Source organism: Moschus berezovskii, chromosome 10 (assembly GCF_049115385.1).
Source record: "Moschus berezovskii isolate FMDL1 chromosome 10, NW_MosBer_1.0, whole genome shotgun sequence".
NCBI lineage: Eukaryota > Metazoa > Chordata > Mammalia > Artiodactyla > Moschidae > Moschus > Moschus berezovskii.
The window spans coordinates 91,287,286-91,307,650 of record NC_142469.1 but is presented as its reverse complement, the minus strand read 5'-3'; the positions used below and the strand labels follow the sequence as shown (position 1 = coordinate 91,307,650).

The 20,365-nt window shown below is 39.9% G+C and overlaps 1 protein-coding gene across 2 annotated transcripts in view; it reads right to left on the bottom strand.

Moving 5' to 3' along the window:
* Positions 1-20,365, bottom strand: part of ADGB (androglobin) — a 181,504-nt gene that overhangs the window by 69,542 nt on the left and 91,597 nt on the right. For both annotated transcript variants that reach the window (XM_088840947.1, XM_088840948.1), the window contains 7 exons: positions 20,174-20,204; positions 18,578-18,761; positions 17,501-17,564; positions 12,730-12,832; positions 10,115-10,256; positions 8,426-8,540; positions 3,035-3,202 (listed from right to left, as the gene is read on the bottom strand). In XM_088840947.1, the coding sequence (XP_088697073.1) occupies positions 3,035-3,202; positions 8,426-8,540; positions 10,115-10,256; positions 12,730-12,832; positions 17,501-17,564; positions 18,578-18,761; positions 20,174-20,204 (807 nt within the window). The remainder of the gene's footprint in view (positions 1-3,034; positions 3,203-8,425; positions 8,541-10,114; positions 10,257-12,729; positions 12,833-17,500; positions 17,565-18,577; positions 18,762-20,173; positions 20,205-20,365) is intronic.

Sequence of the window (20,365 nt, the reverse complement as noted above, 5' to 3'; positions counted from 1 at the left end):
AAACAAATTTTAACTGGGTATCCTGTGTTTTAATTTCTAACTCTAGCAACACTACTCCCCAGGGGCAATTTGACAATATCTGAAACAATTTTTAGTTGTCACAACTGGTTTTTAGAGGGTGTAGGCAAGCCATGATGTCACTGACAGTTCAGGACCACAACAAAAATCAACCGAAAGGTCAATAGTGAACAGGGGTACCACTCTCTGTTTTGTATCACTCCTTTAAGGCTTTCAGTAAAGGAGGATTGCAAAAATAGGAAGTCAAGAAATACCTGGAGTATTGGCCAAATTTGGCCTTGGAGTACAGAATGAAGCGGAGCAAAGGCTAATAAGAGTTTTGTGAAGAGAATGCACTGGTCATAGCAAACACCCTCTTCCAACAACACAAGAAAAGACTCTACACATGAACATCACCAGATGGTCAATACCAAAATCAAAATGATTATATTCTTTGCAACCAAAGATGGAGAAGCTGTATACAGTCAGCAAAAACAAGACCAGGAGCTGACTGTGGCTCAGCTCATGAACTCCTTATTGCCAAATTCAGACTTAAATTGAAGAAAATAGGGAAAACAACTACACCATTCAGGTTTGACCTAAATCGAATCCTATACAGTGGAAATGACAAATAGATTCAAAGGATTAGATCTGATAGACTGTCTGAAGAACTATGGATGGAGGTTTATGATATTGTAGAGGAGGCAGGGATCAAGACCATTTCCCCAAGATAAAGAAATGCAAAGGCAAAAAAGATTGTCTGAGGAACCCTTACAAACAGCTGTGAAAAGAAGAGAAGTGAAAGGGAAAGGAGAAAAGGAAAGATATACCCATTTGAATATAGAGTTCCAAAGAATAGCAAGGAGAGGTAAGAAAGTCTTCCTCAGTGATCAGTGCAAAGAAATAGAGGAAAACAACAGATTGGGAAAGACTAAAGATCTCTTCAAGAAAATTAGAGATACCAGAGGAACTTTTTATACAAAGACGGACACAATAAAGGACAGAAATGGTATAGACCTGACAGAAGCAGAAGATATTATGAATAGGTGGCAGGAATACACAGAAGAACTATACAAAAAACATCTTAATGACCCAGATAATCACAACGGTATGATCACTCACCTAGAGCCAGACATCCTGGAATGCCAAGTGGACCTTAGGAAGGATCACTATGAATAGAGCTAGTGGAGGTGATGGAATTCAAGTGGAGCTACTTCAAATCTTAAAAGATGATGCTATGAAAGTGCTGCACTCAATATTCCAGCAAATTTTGAAAACCCAGCAGTGGCCACAGGACTGGAAAAGGTCAGTTTTCATTCCAGTCCCAAAGAAAGGCAATACCAAAGAATGTTCAAACCACTGCACAATTGCACTCATCTCACACGCTAGGAAAGTAATGCTCAAAATTCTCCAAGTCAGGCTTCAACAGTGTGTCAACCGTGAACTTCCAGATATTCAAGCTGGATTTAGAAAAGGCAGAGGAACCAGAGATCAAATTGCCAACATCCATTGGATCATCAAAAAAGCAAGCATTCCAGGAAAACATCTACTTCTGCTTTATTGACTATGCCAAAACCTTTGACTGTGTGGATCACAACAAAATGTGGAAAATTCTTCAAGAGATGGGAATACCAGACCACATGACCAGCCTCCTGAGAAATCTGTATGCTGGTCAGGAAGCAACAGTTAGAACTGACATGGAACAACAGACTGGTTGCAAATCAAGAAAGGAGTATGTCAAGGCTGTATATCGTCACCCTGATTATAATCAAATTACTTATATTCAGAGTACATTATGAAAAATGCTGGGCTGGATGAAGCACAAGCTGGAATCAAGATTGCTGGGAGAAACATCAATCACCTCATATATGCAGATGACACCACCCTTATGGCAGAAAGTGAAGAGGAACTAAAAGGCCTCTTGATGAAAGTGAAAGAGAAGAGTGAAAAAGTTGGCTTAAAGCTCAACATTCAGAAAACAAAGATCATGGCATCTGGTCCCATCACTTCATGGGAAATAGATGGGGAAACAGTAGAAACAGTGTCAGACTTTATTTTTTTGGGCTCCAAAGTCACTGCAGATGGTGACTGTAGCCATGAAATTAAAAGATGCTGGCTCCTTGAAAGAAAAACTATGACCAACATAGACAGCATACTAAAAACCAGAGACATTACTTTGCCAACAAATGTCCATCTAGTCAAGGCTATGGTTTTTCCAGTGGTCATGTATGGATGTGAGAGTTGGACTATAAAGAAAGCTGAACAACAAAGAATAGATGCTTTTGAACTATGGTGTTGGAGAAGACTCTTGAGAGTCCCTTTTGATGCAAGGAGGTCAAACCAGTCCATCCTGAAGGAGATCAGTCTTGGGTGTTCATTGGAAGGACTGATATTGAAGCTGAAACTCCAATCCTTTGACCACCTGATGTGAAGAGCTGGGTCATTGGAAAAGACCCTCATGCTGGGAAAGATTGAAGGGAGGAGAAGGAGATGACAGAGGATGAGATGGTTGGATGGCATCACCAATTCAATAGACATGAGTTTGAGTAAACTCAGGGAGTTGGTGATGGACAGGGAGGCCTGGCGTGCTGCAGTCCATGGGGCCGCAGAGTCGGACACGACTGAGAGACTGAACTGAAAGCCAGGCTGCTGCTCAGCCCCAACAGTGTGAAGAAACACTGATACCTCGAGAGCATCCACCCATTAGTGGGGAAGGAGTTGGTGGATAAATAGTGCAATCACCTTATCCTTTTGTAGGATGTTTCTGAGGGATACCCTCCACAGTTCACCAGGATCCCCTGGAGGACTGAGCCCCAGTAACCCACAGCAATCATTATCACATCCTTTAACAAATATGCTTTTCTCTCTCATTTCATTCTTCCTAGTCTCTCATTTCTGCTTGCTCTCATCACTTTCCAAACTGTCTTCATCCAAAACATTTTCTCAGCTCTGATTTAGGGGATCTTATCTAATATGAGATATATTATTACAAATAGAACATGTTATTCTAGGAACTGTATAGCCTGAACATACTTACTCTGAAGTGCTGTTCAGTTAGTTCTTTATCCTGGAGGGAGATAGGGTAGTGAGCTGTTCGCAGATCCTTCAGGGATGCAGAAAGTTTACCCTTATCTTTGAAATTAGCAATCACATGTCCAACAGCTTTCAAAATTGTTAAAGCCTGCTCTGTAAATCGGTAGCTCTCCTGTGAAGACCAAGCATAAGACTCAGCTTCATTTTCATTTATTTAGGTGTAATTAGGTTTACAAACATTTAGCTGCTGTTAATACATTAAAAATCTGTTACGTGACTGACTCAATAGTTATTTATGGAGGATTTACTTGATTAAAGTATTTCACCAGGAGTCATGATCAGAGAGATGTTAAACAAGGAACTTGATTCTTGCTCTTGTAGGAACACACAGAAAGAACACTAACCCCACCAGGGGCCAGGGGCAATTTCTCCACAGTATTAATATCCAATCTTTGTTCTGAAGAACATCTAGGAATTAGTCTGACAGCTGTGTTGTATTTGATGACTGAAGGGCAGATAAGAGTTCAGGTAGAGAGCAATTAAATAAAAAGAAAGAAAGAAAAGGCAAGAGGGTGAACTAGCATGGGCTTCTGTCTTCCTTCCACTATAAACTCTGAAGAAACAATAAAGCAACAAGGAGACAGGGATATCAGGAAGGAACTTATTTTTAAAGATGGAGAAAACCCTGAGGTGTTGCAAATGATGAAGTTGCAGAGCAGAGCGTGCTTACAGGCAGCCTGAAGAGGGTCATGTAGGAGGAAAACTTTGTAAAGTCTGTTTTTGCCCCTTTCCTTAGGGACCCTATCATCATTCCACAGTTCCCTGTAGAAATTCCAAGGACTAGTCCAGCAGGAGTAGCATGAGAATGGAGTGAGAAGCTGATGAAAACAGAGGCAACTGACTTGCCATATTAATTCATTTACTCCCCCCCAGACCTTCTCCCAATCCCCTCAAAGCTTCGGAAAAATCTCTTCTTAACAGTGTCTCCCTGAAATGAAACCATGACCAGAAAAGTCACCTGGTTAAGTGGTAGCATTGGGAGTGATTGATCAAGGATGGCTCTGAGAAGCTTAAGTCTCTCTGCTTTTGAACCAATCTATATATATCCCCCTTTCCTTCTTGATTAGAAGTGAAGACTATCGGGGCCTAAAAGTCAGCTCCAATAACTTTTGTAAGATGGAGGAGTTCATATCCCAGGAAAATATGAGTTCACAGACCCAAATAGTTAAACAATTAGTGAGTTAAATCGCCTAAAGAAAGAAAAAACTGTTTTCACTTCCTGGCTATTGTAAACAGTTTTGCTGTGAACACTGGGGTGCATACATCTTTTTGAATATATGCCCAGGACATATATCCAGGAGCTGGACTGCTGGATCATATGGTAGACCGATTTTTAGGTGTTTTAGGGCTTCCCTCATAGCTCAGTTGATAAAGAATCTGCCTGCAATGCAGAAGTTCAGTTCAGTTCAGTTGCTCAGTCGTGTCTGACTCTTTGCGACCCCATGAACCACAGCACAGCAGACCTCCCTGTCCATCACCAACTCCTGGAGTCCACCTATACCCATGTCCATTGAGTTGGTGATGCCATCCAGCCATTTCATCTTCTGTTGTCCCCTTCTCCTCCTGCCCTTAATCTTTCCCAGCATCAGGGTCTTTTCCAATGAGTCAGCTCTTCGCATCAGGTGGCCAAAGTATTGGAGTTTCAGCTTCAACATCAGTCCTTCCAATGAACACACAGGACTGATCTCCTTTAGAATGGACTGGTTGGATCTCCTTGCAGTCCAAGGGACTCTCAAGAGTTTCTCCAACATCACAGTTCAAAAGCATCAATTCTTTGGTGCTCAGATTTCTTTTTAGTCCAACTCTCACATCCATACATGACCACTGGAAAAACCATAGCCTTGACTAGACAGACCTTGGAAAAGTAATGTCTCTGTTTTTAATATGCTGTCTAAGTTGGTCATTACTTTCCTTCCAAGGAGTAAGCATCTATTAATTTCATGGCTGCAATCACCATCTGCAGTGGTTTTGGAGCCCAGAAAAATAAAGTCTCTCAGTTTCCACTGTTTCCCCATCTATTTCCCATGAAGTGATGGGACTGTATGCCATGATCTTAGTTTACTGAATGTTGAGCTTTAAGCCAACTTTTTCACTCTCCTCTTACTTTCATCAAGAGGCGCTTTAGTTCTTCTTCCCTTTCTGCCATAAGGGTGGTGTCATCTGCATATCTGAGGTTATTGACATTTCTCCCAGCAATCTTGACTCCAACTTGTGCTTTTTCCAACCCAGTGTTCCTCATGATGTACTCTGCATATAAGTTAAATAAGCAGGGTGACAATATACAGCCTTGACGGACTCCTTTTCCTCTTTGGAACCAGTCTGCTGTTCCATGTCCAGGTCTAACTGTTGCTTCCTGACCTGCATACAAATTTCTCAAGAGGCAGGTCAGGTGGTCTGGTATTCCCATCTCTTTCAGAGCTTTCCACAGTTTATTGTGGTCCACGCAGTCAAAGGCTTTGGCATAGCCAATAAATCAGAAGTAGATGTTTCTCTGGAACTCTCTTGCTTTTTCGATGATCCAGTGGATGGTGGCAATTTGATCTCTGGTTCCTCTGCTTTTTCTAAAAAAAAAAGCTGAAGCCTGGCTTGGAGAATTTTGAGCATTACTTTACTAGTGTGTGAGATGAGTGCAATGCAGGACACCCAGGTTCAATTCCTGAGTCGAGAAGATCTCCTGGAGAAGGAAATGGGAACCCATTCCAGTAGTCTTGCCTGGAGAATCCCATGGACAGAGGAGCCTGGCAGGCTATAGTCAGTGGGGTCACTAGAGTTGGACATGAATTAGCGACTAAACCACCACCATCGTGAAACCACCATACTGTTTGACATAGTGGCTGTATCAGTTTATATTCTAACCAACTGTGTAGGAAGGTTTCCTTTTCTCCATACTCTCTCCAGCACTTATTTTTTGTAGATATTTTGATGATGGCCATTTTGACCCATGTGAGGTGATACCTCATTATGGTTTTGCCTTGCATTTCTCTAATAATTAACAGTGTTGAGCATCTTTTAATATACCTGTTAATCTTCTGAATGTCTTCTTTGGAGAAATGTCTATTGAGGTCTTCTGCTCATTTTTTATTGGGTTGTTTTTTGACATTGAGTTGTATGAGCTGTTTGTATATTTTGGAAATTAACCCCTTGTCAGTCACATCATTTGCAAATATCTCCAATTCTATAGACTGTCTTTTCATTTTGTTGGTTTCTTTTGCTGTGCAAAAGCTTTTAAGTTCAATATATGTACCCTGGTGTTTATAGCACAATCTATAGTAGCAGCTTAAATGTCCATCAGTCAATGCATGGACACAGTACTGGAATATTACTCAGCCATGAGAAGAATGAAAAACTGCCATTTGCAGTAATATGGATGGGCCTACAGAATATCAGAGAAATTAAGTACACAAAAACAAATACTGTGTGATATCACACATGGAATAAAATGAATAAGTACAAATGGATCTATTTACAAAACTGAAAGACTCATAGACATAAAAAACAAACGATGACTAACCAAAGGCAAACAGGTAGGGGAGGGAAAAATTAGGAGCATGGGTTTAACGGGTACACACTGCTATACATAAAATAGATAAGAAACAAAGACCTACTATATAACACAGGGGACAATATTCAATATCCTCTAATTAATCTATAATGGAATATAATCTGAAAAAAAATATATTAATAGCTGAAACACTTGGCTGAACAGCTGAAACTAACATAATACTGTAAATCAATTCTGCTTCAATTCAAGAAATAAAAAAGAAACAAACTAGATAAGCCATTGTATGTAAAAAAAAAAAAAAAAAAGAATTTATTTGTTTGGAGTTTGAAGCAGAGAAAGGTTTATTTCAGGGCCATGCAAGGAGATGGTGGCTCATGCTGTAAAAATCCCCAGGTTCCCTGAAGGGTTTTTTTTTTTTTAATATTATAATATCATTATGTGTGCTCAGTCACTCAGTCTTGTCTGACTCTTTGAGGTCCCATGGATTGTATCTCACCAGGCTCCTCTGTCCATGGAATTTTCCAGGCAAGAATACTGGTGTGGGTGCCATTTCCTCCTTCAGGGGGTCTTCTCGACTCAGGGATCGAAACTGCGTCTCTGTGTCTTGTATATTAGCAGGAGGACTCTTTACCAGTTAAGCACATTTGTTATTCATCTAAATCATATAATGGTGGCAATTAAGTTGGCTGCCCTTATTTTATAGTTATCTTGAAGAATCGGACATGACTGAGCAACTAACACTTTCACTTTATGCAGTTTTGTTTAGTACAATTTCTTTTAGATAACACTGATTTATTCAGGTGAAAATAAATTTTTTAAAGAAGAGAAAAAATAAGAATTTAAAATAAGCAGGGTAAATCTAATTAAGGGTTTAAGGGACATAGAAGGTGGGCTTGATGATCTTTCTTCTGTGTCTATTGAGCAGGAGTTAGGTCTGATGAGAGATGATGCAGAGAGAGAGGAGGCAGCCACAGTGCATCCTTCAGGACCACTGCCTGGAGAGGGAAGAACGCATGACTGGAGTGTATCTGGGCCATGAAAACATGAGCACGGAGTTGGTTTTGAGCCATCCTGCTACCACTCTAGACAAGAGGTTTACTGACTGGCTAAGTGGATCTCATCTCACTAATATGAAGTTGTGATATATGGAGATAGATTGGAGGAGTAGGTAAAGCTAAATTACGCAGTAGAAAGGCCCTATAAATACTTGTCTCCCAAAATGCATATGCATCTGTCTAAAGATGTCCTTGAGAGGACGTCTAAATCAAGACAGGACCTGAAGGAAGATTTATTTATCATTCTTTCCTTTCAGACCCTGTCAGAGCCGAGCAGCTAGAAAAACCAAGAAGTTAAGAGCAGGTGAAGAAACGACTGACCCTTTCGTGGATCCTCTCTCCCTGAATCCCAGAGTCCCTTGCTTAGGACAAAGAAGGAGAAAAGGAACATATAATATATCAAAAATTTAACCTGCATCGAAAAAGTCTGTACTGATCCTTTATGTTTCTCAAGGAAACAATAATATTGACACTATGGAATCTGCCTTAGGTGTTAACAGACGTGTAAGGGAATTCAACAGAGCAGAGGTGAGTAAATAAGATAAAATGAAATAAAATGATAATTATTTTTAAAGTAAAATGATTTTATTTGTATCCCTACAGAGTTTAGACTGCTTATTAACACGTCGTATTTGAGAATTTCTTACAGAATATACTTAATAGTTTTAAAAAGTAAAAAAAAATGAGTAAGCTGAATAAAAAAATAGAAATATGATTTTGTTCAAGATTTTTGAAACTAAAACACACACACAAATATCACAGCTGCTAACCAATTTACCGGCTCAAAGTTGGGTAGCACAACATCTTCATCCCCAATGACGAAGGTCACCATGCTGCAGATGTGAATGGAGTGGCCCATGGGGGAGTATGCAGTGAAGAGCAGCATGTGTCTCCTAAAGAGAGTGGACACTATATATAGATCCAGGGTCCCCTTTGTTGTAGTCCTTGCTTCTGTTAGCTTCTTGATGATACTTTGTGCTCAAATGAAGTCAAAGGTTAGTATGGGCTGAATTTTGTAACGCAGATGAGGTAATGACTGATGAATTTTTACTCTGAAAGAACCCTCCGAGAGCATGGCATCTATATTTCACTGATTATGTTGGATGAAGAAGGTCACACTAAATGACAAAGTTGCACATATTGGAGACATCTCCCATGCACTACAGATATATTGCAAAAGACTGGTCCTGATTTCCCCCTCACAACAGTAATAATCCACATTGGCCAAGTGCTTTGTAGATTTCATAGTCATTTTCTCACAAATGCATAGCTTCATGTATGTTACTTATGTCTCTCCTACCAGGTTGTAGCACCATGGAGAGGACAGAAAGCGTACCTTAAACCTTCCTGGTGGCTGCTTAGGTCCCTGTGGGGGAAATATAGATAGAAGTAGTAAATTGTGAAAGTGTTTAGCTGTTCAGTTGTATCCTACTCTTTGTGACCCCATGGACTGTAGTGTAGTCTGCCAGGCTCCTCTGTCCATGGAATTCTCCAGGCAAGAATAATGGAGTGGTTTACTATTCCCTTCTCCAGGGAATCTTCCTGACCCAGAGATTGAACCCAGGTCTCCTGTATTGCTGGCTAATTCTTTACTGTCTGAGCCACCAAGGAAGCCCAGATAAAAGTAGATTCTTTATCAGTTCCCCATCCTTGGTGATCTTGATGAATGAGCACTCAGACAGAATAATGATTTCTGGGAGAATCTTTCCATACTATAGTTTTTAGGGGAGATGTGAAAAATATAGTATTTTTAAAATTCATTATTCTTCTAGGAATATTGGATGCTTGCCATAGATTATTTTAGCACTTTATTTTATTGCTTGGGTTTTGCTTTTTGAATAAGAGCCATAGCTTTTCAATAATCACATAGAATTATCATGATTGATCTTGGGAAATTCAGCAAAATATTTATCTTTATTGAAATATGAGGTAGTAGTTTGAACTTTACTTATCAAAAATCATGAAAACTTTTCAATTATATATATTTTCTTTAAAATGGAAAATGTGATGTGTTTAACTAATTGTATCTTAATTTAAAATAAAACTACAGGTAAAACTAAAAATAACTACAGGTAAAACTATAGATTTATAGAAAACATGCTCTTTTTCAACCTGTTTTAAAATAAAATCATGGTCCTTATTAAGAACTATGGCATAATAAAACAAAAGGATCATTTTAGTAAATTAATTTTAGGAAATACTGGGTTAAACACATTTAAAATGTACTCCTTACTGAAGAAGTTTCAGATTCTTTGACAATTATGCATCTTCCAAAAGGTACAGCATTTCTTCAGTTTATTTGTTCCTAGAATTATTTTTCTTAAGAATCATGATGATAGACCTATACTTTGTGAAATCACTTTAGGAAACAACATATTAGATTCCATATTGTTTCGTTATCTAGTAGTCAAAAGTTTACAAGTCTTCAAATAATTCTTAGTATGGGAAAAATAAAGTCACTTCATACCCAACAGGCAGACGAACCACTGTAGCCTTGGTAGCATAGGTGTGAATTGTCACAACAAGATTGCGTGGCCTCAGAGATTTCCAAGAAACTGTCTCAACTGTAAGTAGTCCAGGCTCTATGGGAGGGCTTTTCTTTGTTAAAGCTTTAGGAAAAGTTAAAAAAATTATATATATATATATATATATATATATAAAATTCGACTGTGAGAGTCTAGTTGGCTATCACTAGTATTGCTTTTTTATCAATATGACATTAATAATAATTATAATAATAATATAATAATATTAACAATAACCAAGAATTAGACATATTCTGAAAATGCTCATAAAACATTAGAAATTATACTGGGTGAATAGTTATGGGAAATAATACTCGAGAGGAAGCAAGATCTTCGTTCCTATTCCTAATTTCCTCTTCATAGTCATTCCCCCAGCTGAAGAAACCAGGAATGGAAAAGTTAGAAAAAAAGAGGTCAGCCAGGGATATTTCATTGTAGTATATCACTGCTTTTCTTATGTAGGGCAGTAATCACAATATCCTGCTGGATGTAATTTTAAAGGAGGAAGATTACTACATCTGAGAAAATGAGAGATTTTCCTAAGAAAGTGTCAAAACAAGGGCAAAATATGCTATATTTTATCTAACTTTTTTACCTTTGATTCTTAGCTTTAAGTGTGTGGAGAAATAACAGATAATTAACAAAACTTTCATTTCAATTAAATTAACATTTTAAATTTAATTGTTTTTGTAAATTAATTAAAACAATCTAATTAAACTTTAATTAACTTTTTTCAAATCTGAAAATGGGTAGAAAATATTATTCTTCATTGGTAGCTGAGGGCAAAATACTTCTTACCTTGTTTTGCAGCTAACCCTCAAGCTAATGTTACAGGCCACCACATGATCTGAAACACTTCCATTCATTTGGAGTTCTAGGATGTGGTGCAACTTAGGAACTGTTGGGTAGGTAGACATTCTAAACTCACACCGCTGAAGTCTGGAGAGTTTATTCAACAAATATTTATTGCCTACCTTCTACACATCTGATAGCACTCAAAACATTGGGTATATCTTGGTAGGAAAACCATAGTCTCTGCCATCAAGATAGGCAAGAAATTCAATATTAAGCATGCAGCAAATATTTATACCTATACAGGGTCAGAGCTGTACATTTGAATTACATATAAATGCTTTAGTAAAACAAGTCAATCAAAGAATACAGTTTTGTGCATATGTGCATGTGTTCACAAGAAACCAGCCTTCGAGAGGAAAAGGAACAGTCTATCTGTGAGAATAGGAAGGAAAGGTGACTAGAACTTGAGAGAGCTCAATATGAGGAGATGAGTGGGTCACTTCTGATCCCTTCTATCTCTTCAGTGAAAACAGTAGCAAGGTCATCAACTTTTCAAGGGGGACGAATGAGAGTGGGAATGGGAGATTTGAAGATGGAGAGAGATATGCAGGCTTGCAATAATCATCCGTAAGAACGAAAGTTGGGAGAATGAATGAACTTGGGAAATGTTGACAGTGCTTAGGTCATTTGTTTGTTCTCTTTGAGGTTTGTGGTCCTCAATTTAAAATGGGGATAGGTAGTAGGAATTTTTTTTCTTTGGTGACACTCAGCTGCTCTGATGCAACCCCAGGTCAGGCACAGAGATATTTTCAACCAGTATTAGGGTTTTGTCAGGACCATAACTTGAAAGGGTAAGAAAGCTCTTGTGTTGAGGGTACATGTGAAGAAATGTCAATAAATACGATGATGGGCCATGGAAACTGTGTTGGGAATCAGAGAAATAAGGATCTGATGAGGGTGGACACAGAAAATGTTGTAAGGTTGATGAATGGTGGTCCCCATTCAGTCCAAGAATTATAGGGGTGGAAATTCTAGAGAGAGTGAACTGGAGCTTCAGGTGTGGGGGTCAGAGAGCTTAAGATTGATTGAGATAATACAGTTATTGGTACAACAAAGTCTAAATAAAACCATGATAGTAGGGGCCCAGGGTGGGATGGAGATAAAGGCCTTTGGAAGAGTCAAATCAAAGAAGAAAGAGCTCATGATTTTAAATAGATTTTGAAAGAATCAAAAATGATGACATGTATAAGGGGAGAGAGAAACAGAGGGACTAGGTGTGCTAAAGAGGTGACCATATGACCAGAACAAAGAGGGAGATGGGTGGCAAGAGTGAGCATACTCTTTGATGTCAGAGGAGCAGGAAGATCTTAGGAGGTCTAGAGAGGGAATGCTGCTGCTGCTGCTAAGTCACTCCAGTCGTGTCCGACTCTGTGCGACCCCACAGACAGAAGCCCACCAGGCTCCCCTGTCCCTGGGATTCTCCAGGCAAGAACATTGGAGTGGGTTGCCATTTCCTTCTCCAATGTGTGAAAGTGAAGTAGCTCAGTCGTGTCCGACCCTTAGTGACCCCACGGACTGCAGCCTACCAGGCTCCTCCATCCATGGGATTTTCTAGGCAAGAGTACTGGAGTGGCTTGCCATTGCCTTCTCCGAGAGAGAGAATACGTTCCTTCATTCGGTGTCTAAAACTTGTAGTATACATTTCCCCTGAGTAGAAAGTGAGCTGGGCTTTCAGACTGTAATTTTCTCATGGCCCTCTTACCTCCAGATTCTCCCCAGCGTACCAATGCAGAAAAGCAGATCAGCAGTTCAATGGGCTTTAAACTGTCCACGAATAGGTGATAGGACACACGTTCATCTGAAAACTGCAAGAAATAGGCTAATTGTTGCATTTCATATCAGTCTGTTCATGCTGGTATTTCCCAATTCTAATGAAAGTACAATCCCTGACATTCATAGAGCATTTAGTGTGTTCTAGACACCACAACGGAGAAGGCAACGGCAAGCCACTCCAGTACTCTTGCCTGGAAAATCCCACGGACGGAGGAGCCTGGTAGGCTGCAGTCCATGGTGTCGCTACGGGTCGGACACGACTGAGCGACTTCACTTTCCCTTTTCACTTTCACGCATTGGAGAAGGAAATGGCAACCCACTCCAGTGTTCTTGCCTGGAGAATGCCAGGGACGGAGGAGCCTGGTGGGCTGCCGTCTATGGGGTCGCACAGAGTCGGACACGACTGAAGGGACTTAGCAGCAGCAGCAGCAGCAGACACCACAACAAGAACTTTACAGATTTAATGAAAGGAAGAAAATCACACTGGTGCATGCCGGCAGCAGTCCATGGAAACCGTGTCTGCAGACACTGAGACCAGCCACCATATCAGAGAGAGCCAAAGCTGTCCTCTGTGAGTAAAGAAAGTTCCAGAAATGACAGTAGAGGAAGAAACTGAGCCCACAGCTGAGCAGTGCTCAGAAGATAGGTCCCTGATAAGTAAACAGGGAGAGGATAGAAATGTATTAAGGTAGGCTACTCGGGCTTCCCTGTTGGCTCAGATGGTAAAGAACCTGCCTGCAATGAGGGAGACCTGGGTTCAACCCAATGGTTGGGAAGAACCCTTGAAGAAGGGCATGGCAACCCACTCCAGTATTTTTGTCTGGAGAATCCTATGGACAGAGGAGCCTGACTACAGTGCTTGGGGGTCACAAGGAGTCAAACACAACTGAGTGACTAAGCACATGCTACTTGGTGGTTTTTGCTATTACTCCTCCATTCCACAAGGTCTTCAGAACTATACTCATTACATGTTAATGAAGCAAACTGGGGGCTTCCCCTGTGACTCAGCTGGTAAAGAATCTGCCTGCAATGTGGAAGACATGGGTTAGCTCCCTGGTTTGGGAAGATCCCCTGGAGAAGGGAAAGGCTACACACTCCAGAACCAAACTGGATTTTTGCTTGGGGCATGCAAGAAAGTACTGAGCACAACTGGAATATCTCTTAGTGGATAGGCACATAAGAATTGCATGAATATGATTTCAATCCATCTTCAGTTCAGTTCAGTCGCTCAGTCATGTCCGACTCTTTGCAACCCCATGAATCACAGCACGCCAGGCCTCCCTGTCCATCACCAACTCCCGGAGTTCACTCAAACTCATGTCCATTGAGTCAGTGATACCATCCAGCCATCTCATTATCTGTCGTCCCCTTCCCCTCCTGCCCTCAATCCCTCCCAGCATCAGTCTTTTCCAATGAGTCAACTCTTCTCATGAGGTGGTCAAAGTGTTGGAGTTTCATAGGTGGGTATTATTAATATCTATAGTTATGGATGAAGAAACTGAAATACAGAGAGGGTAAGTAATTTGTCAAAGGTCACAGAGCTTGCAAAGTAGCACAGCTGAGATTCAAAAGTAAGTCTGTCTATCTGCTAATACCTAACTCCAATGTTGGTCTTTCAATTATTGTGCTATTACTGCACTTCAATTTCCCAGTGCTTCAACATAATTTTGACTGATGGTATATGGTAAATGTGTTAATTTAATTGTCATTATACTTTAAAGGTTTTCTATATTATTTTACAACAATATTTTAATTACAAGTTGAAATGCAAAAAAAAAGCCCAAGTTATATTGTGAAAAAGAAATCCTTAATAACCAAGTATAATAAGATTTCTAGAAATGTTTGATGCAACGTAACTATTTAAAATGATTGTATCTCCCAAAGTTTTCTAAAAGCATTTGACACTTTATTTTAGTTTTCTTTTGTCTGCAACATGTTGGTGATAGAGGCAGTTGTTTCAAATACTCCCTGTCTAAAACTCTGAAGGACCCTGGATTTGCCAGTGTAGCCTATGTGAGCAAGAAGGAGGCTCTACCTATAGCTCATTTGCCATCATTTTAAACTGTCTGAGAATTTGAAGATGAGGTGGCCCTGGAGGCCACATGAAGGGAATCAATCTGCTCTGGTGCAGGCACGAGACATCTTCGCAAGCCCCCTGCCAACCCCCATGACGTCACCCATGGGGACAGCTAAGGGATGTGCACGGGAGAAGCCTTGGACTGTGTTCCCAGTTCCGCAGGCAATGCCTGTGGCCACTAAAACCAGGACTAAAAGTGAAAGTGTTAGTTGCTCAGTCGTGTCCGACTCTTTGCAACCTCATGGACAGTAGCCCACCAGGCTCCTCTGTGTGTGGGGTTCTCCAGGCAAGAATACTGGAGTGGATTGCCATGCCCTTCTCCAGAGGATCTTTCCTACTCAGGTATCAAACCCGGGTCTCCTGCATTGCAGGCAGGTTCTTTACCATCTGAGCCACCAGGGAAGCCCCTAAATCAGGACTGCCTAGCCTCAGACCATGGACAGTCCAAACTAAAGGCCATTAATTTTGGGTACTAACAACATCCTCTAAGCCATCATTTTCTCAGACCATTGATGTTAAAAAAAATTCAGGGGGATGTAAGGACTCATAATGGATGCTGTCATTTCATTTTGCCAAGGTGGAACTTTAAAAGGAAAATAAAATTCTGTATTTACCATCACTTCATAAAAATATCCAAACACACAACACACACATTATATATATATATATATATAATAGGGTGGCAATGTATAACAAAAACTCATGTGCCAAATGCTCTTGGTAATAATAATGACAGCCAGCATTTATTTTCACTTACTAAGTCTTAGGCATTCTTCTAAGTGTTTTACACAAATTCTCTCATTCCTTTCTCTCTGATGTAGGTCTCTCACTGCCATGGTATAAATAAGTAAACGGAGGCAAAGAGTCCTATCCCAAAGAGAAATCTGCATTCAAAACCAGGCGGTCTGGCGCCAGAGCCATGGATCTGCTTCCTCCAAAGGTGCGCTAGTGAGAAAGGCTCAGGCTTCGCTGAGGAAAACCCAGTTTTCCTGATGTTTGTGCCACTTACTAGTTTGGTGGTCTTGGGCATTTTACCCAAACTTGGTCTGCCTCAGTTTCCTAATCTGAAAATCGATAATAATAATAGTCTTTTCATTGGGTTTGCCTTGAAGAGTTGATGCAATAAAGAACCTAGTTCAAGTCTGGGGACAGAGGGAGCACCATAAATGACTATCATTTAATCATTGCCAGTAATTTGAATATGATGACATTCCTAAATTAACTGTAAATGGTAAATAAATATCATACCACACATTGGGTTCTGCTATTCTCAATTAACAGTTTGGGTTTTGTTTGTTTGCTTTTGCTTTGTGTGTTTTTTTTATCTTCATAAAGTCAAAGCATTCCTCTGGGTTTTTTTTGTAGACAGACTTCTGAGCCAGGTCAATCATTCTGCCAGCCCCAGTCACTAGTACAGAGCTGATTCGTACTTTCAGAGCAGGCAACCAGCTGCAAAGTACCTCTTGAGGGATGCTCAAAAAGGTTTTCTCTGTCTGCATTTTCATCTAGTACAAATGCAAAGGGAGAAGTCATCTCCAAGCCTCCTTACTTCCCCCAACTCTTCATTAGCTCACGAGATGTGGAGTTATCATTGGGGGCTTGCATGGTCCCGTATAAGCAACAAGAATGTTTCAGTGTAATTTAGTTTCCCAGAATACATTTCATCATCTTCTCCAAAATTCTACTCCATGTGAGACTTGTTCATTAATTCATTCAACAATTTTTTTAAACCAAGTTTCTACTTCATGCCAGGGCCTGTATTGCAGCAGTAAAGAAAAGGACAGTCTTCCTTAAGAGGCTGACATGAAGTGGATGGGTCGGTGGAGGAACACAGAGGAATGACCATACAGTCAGGATGGAGGGAGGAAAGTGTTTGAGTGTAGACAGTCACATGGAATGCATGGAGAGAGCATATTTGACTTAGACTCTATGGCCGAGGAAGGAGGTCTCACGGAATCCATGCTGTTCTGAGGGACTTGTAGACATTGGCCAGAGGAAGGGGAATGAACTTCAAGCAGTGGGAAGGACTAAGGTGAATTAATATCAAGCAGAGGGAAGAATGTGGGCTGATACAGCAAAAATGATAGCGAAAATGTGCTTATGTTTAGGAATTGTGTGCAAGTCAGTGAACATTAATTAGCAGAAGACATATGAGATGTGGGTTTGATCCCTGGATTGTGACGATTCCTTGGAAGAGGGCTTGGCTGTCCACTCCAGTATTCTTGCCTGGGGAATCATGTGGACAGGGGAGCCTGGTGGGCCACAGTCCATAGGGTTGCAAAGAGCTGGACACGACTGAAGCAACCTAGCTTGCAAACATGCATAGTGAATTTTTTGTGTTTTCCTCCCTTTAATTATAAGTCAAATTTTCCTTAATGTGAATTTATAAAATAATGCATCTCAGGGTTGAACTGCTGAAACGTAATCAGATGGATCACACTTGGAAATACCAGGTAGCAGCATTTTGCTTATTGTCTGGGTAAGCGATTAGTAGAAGACCCTAACAATTTTTAAAATATAATTATATTAGAAGTTTAGAAATTCTTGATAAATTTGAAAGTGTTTTTCATTAGCATGATTCCATCAAAAATTTAAGAAGTGAAAGAGAAGATATTATATTTACCTTGAATTCTGATTTTTGAAAGTTAAGGCAATATGAACTTGGTTTGTGGAAAATATATATAGTCCTGAAAAACATTTATAACAGGTTATTGTCATTATATGCAACAGACTAGTACTACATATTAAGTTTCTCAGACATGAATAATTACAGGCAAAACAGGTAAAGATAGATGACAGTTACAAGAAATAATAACAACTCAGAGAGGGAAAACATGGTTGCCAGGGCTGGGGGTGGGGAAAATAAGAGATTGGTAAAAAGAGTACAAGCTTTCTGTTACAAGATGAATAAGGTTTGAAGATATAATGTGAGATGTGGTGAGTATTGTTGATAACACTACATTGTATAATTAACATGTGCTCAAAGAACGGAACTTAAATGTTCTCACACAAAATAGAAAGGTAAACATATGAGGTGATAGCTATGTTAATTAAATGGATGGGGGGGGATCTTTCACAATGTTTGTGTTTTAATTCATCACCATGTACACATTTTGTGTGTGTGTGTATAATTGCTTTACAAAATTGTGTTAGTTTCTGCTATTACAATGAAGTGAAACAGTTATATGTGTACATATATCCCCTCCCTCTGGAGGCTTCCTTGCACGCCACCCCTGTAGGTCATCACAGAGCACTCAGCTAAGCTCCCTGTACTATATAGCAAGTTCCCACATCTATTTTACATATGGTAGTGTATATATGTCCGTCTTAATCTCACAATTTATCCACCCTCCATGTGTACTAAGTATTTATAACTTTATCTGTCGATTGTACGTAAATAAAGCTGGGAAAAATAATAACTGTATGAATTAGTTGCCTGACAGGGACACAAATGATCTCTCTTGGTGAATAAACTCAAACAAAAAATAAGTCTTTGAGAAGAGGCTGAAATTGGCCTGAGACTGGTTTGGCTACTCATGCTTCGTGTGGACAATCAACTCATCCATATTTCCTTCTAATATTTTTGTTTACTATTAGATCAACACCAGAATAACACTGGGTTAACTCTTTTAAATGAAAGCTAAAAGTCAGAGGCTTATATATCCATTATATTACATACACACATAAACTTTATACTTACTGAAAGCATACACAGAAGTCTTCAAAATCCAACCATATTTCTTTAGAAACGCTGTTATTTATTGTTGTAAGTTCCTCCTGCGATTTTTCCTGTGTTGCTGTTGTCTGGCTGATCAAATCTTTTTCCAAACTGATTCCTTCAGCTGGATGGACTGTGTCATTGACTCCATAGTCTGCTAGTTCATCTGTGCAGAGCAGAAGACAACAGTATCAAACACACCTAGGGTGTTAAATACTAAGTTATTAAGGTATGGAAAACAGTAGAGGGAAGCTCACATACTGAAGTCTGTTTTTGAGAAAATATTTCCTGAGATAGTCATTTCCATGCAGGCCTCAGATTTGCAGAGGGCCATGCAGAGACCCGTTTTCATACGTTCAGGAGAATTTAATCCGACCTTGTATGCAGAGTGTCCAGACAACCTGAAAGCACTTTTGTAAATTTGTGCACATATTCTTTAGAGATTGCAAAGTTATAACCCAATTTAGCAGCTTTATGCTTATGTACGATAAAACCAGTCACTCCTAATAAAGGAAATCAACCCTGAATATTCACTGGAAGGACTGATGCTGAAGCTGAAGCTCCAATACGTTGGTCACCTGATGTGAAGAGATGACTCATTGGAAAAGAGCCTGATGCTGGGAAAGATCAAGGGCAAGAGGAGAAGGGGACAACAGAGGATGAGATGGTTGGGTGGGATCACTAACTCAACGGACATGAGTTTGAGCAAACTCAGGGAGATAAGGAAGGATAGGGAAGCCCGGCATGCTACAGTTCATGGGGTCACAAAGAGTCAGATACGACTTAGCAACTGAACAATGCATGTAAAATCTGCTATAAACTGACATTAAGAGATGGGATGGGCCAGACAATAGAAGAAGAAACAAAAACTTGAAAGATCTATGGTGACTGACATCTTTCTATAAGATGATTGATCTCCATAGTCAGTGATTCTGCAATCTTATTTTATGTTTATCAAAGCCATAAATTTCCCATATACTTTCTGGAGCTACAATGTTATATATACACATGCCACACAACACTGTTTTTGGATTTGAGCCTTGGGAGTTCGCTCCCTGGGTCAGGAAGATCTCCTGGAGAAGGGAATGGCAACCCACTCCAGTAATCTTGCCTGGAGAATCCCATGGACAGAGGAGCCTGGTGGCACTCCATGGGGTCACACAGAGTCAGGCAAGACAGAGCAACTACAAGTCCATGGGGTCACAGAGTCAGACATGACTGAGCAACTAACACTTTTACACATACAAGTCATTATTTAGGAACTGAGGAATTTGCAGTGGTTTTAGTGCTTTGATCCTAATGTGCATGCATTGAAACACATGAGCATGACTCATGGGGCTTTAATCAGATTGTCTTTCATTTTGACTTTAAGCTTGAATTTAACAAGTGTGATTATCTGATTTTTCTAGCTGGGTTTCTAGCCGGGAGCAGATTAGACTCAACACATCAGAGAAGACCTTGGGGTGAGGGGAGGGGTGCTGAGAACAGGAGAAGGGAAAGCAAGAAGCTGTCAAAAAGCAGAGACCACTTTGTATTTTGATATCTGAGAAAAAAGTCATGAGAATATTATTGATTTACCTTTTCCGAGTACAGGTTGTGAAACATTTCCCTGTGAATTGAAAGGAACACATTGAGAAATCATTTATAAATTCAACAGAAGCACCACGGTTTTTAAAAGGGTTCATACAGTCTTTTAAACACTGGAGAAATAGAAATTTCTCTAAATCCTTACTAAAACTACAGCAAAATGCAATATGTTTTCAACCTTAA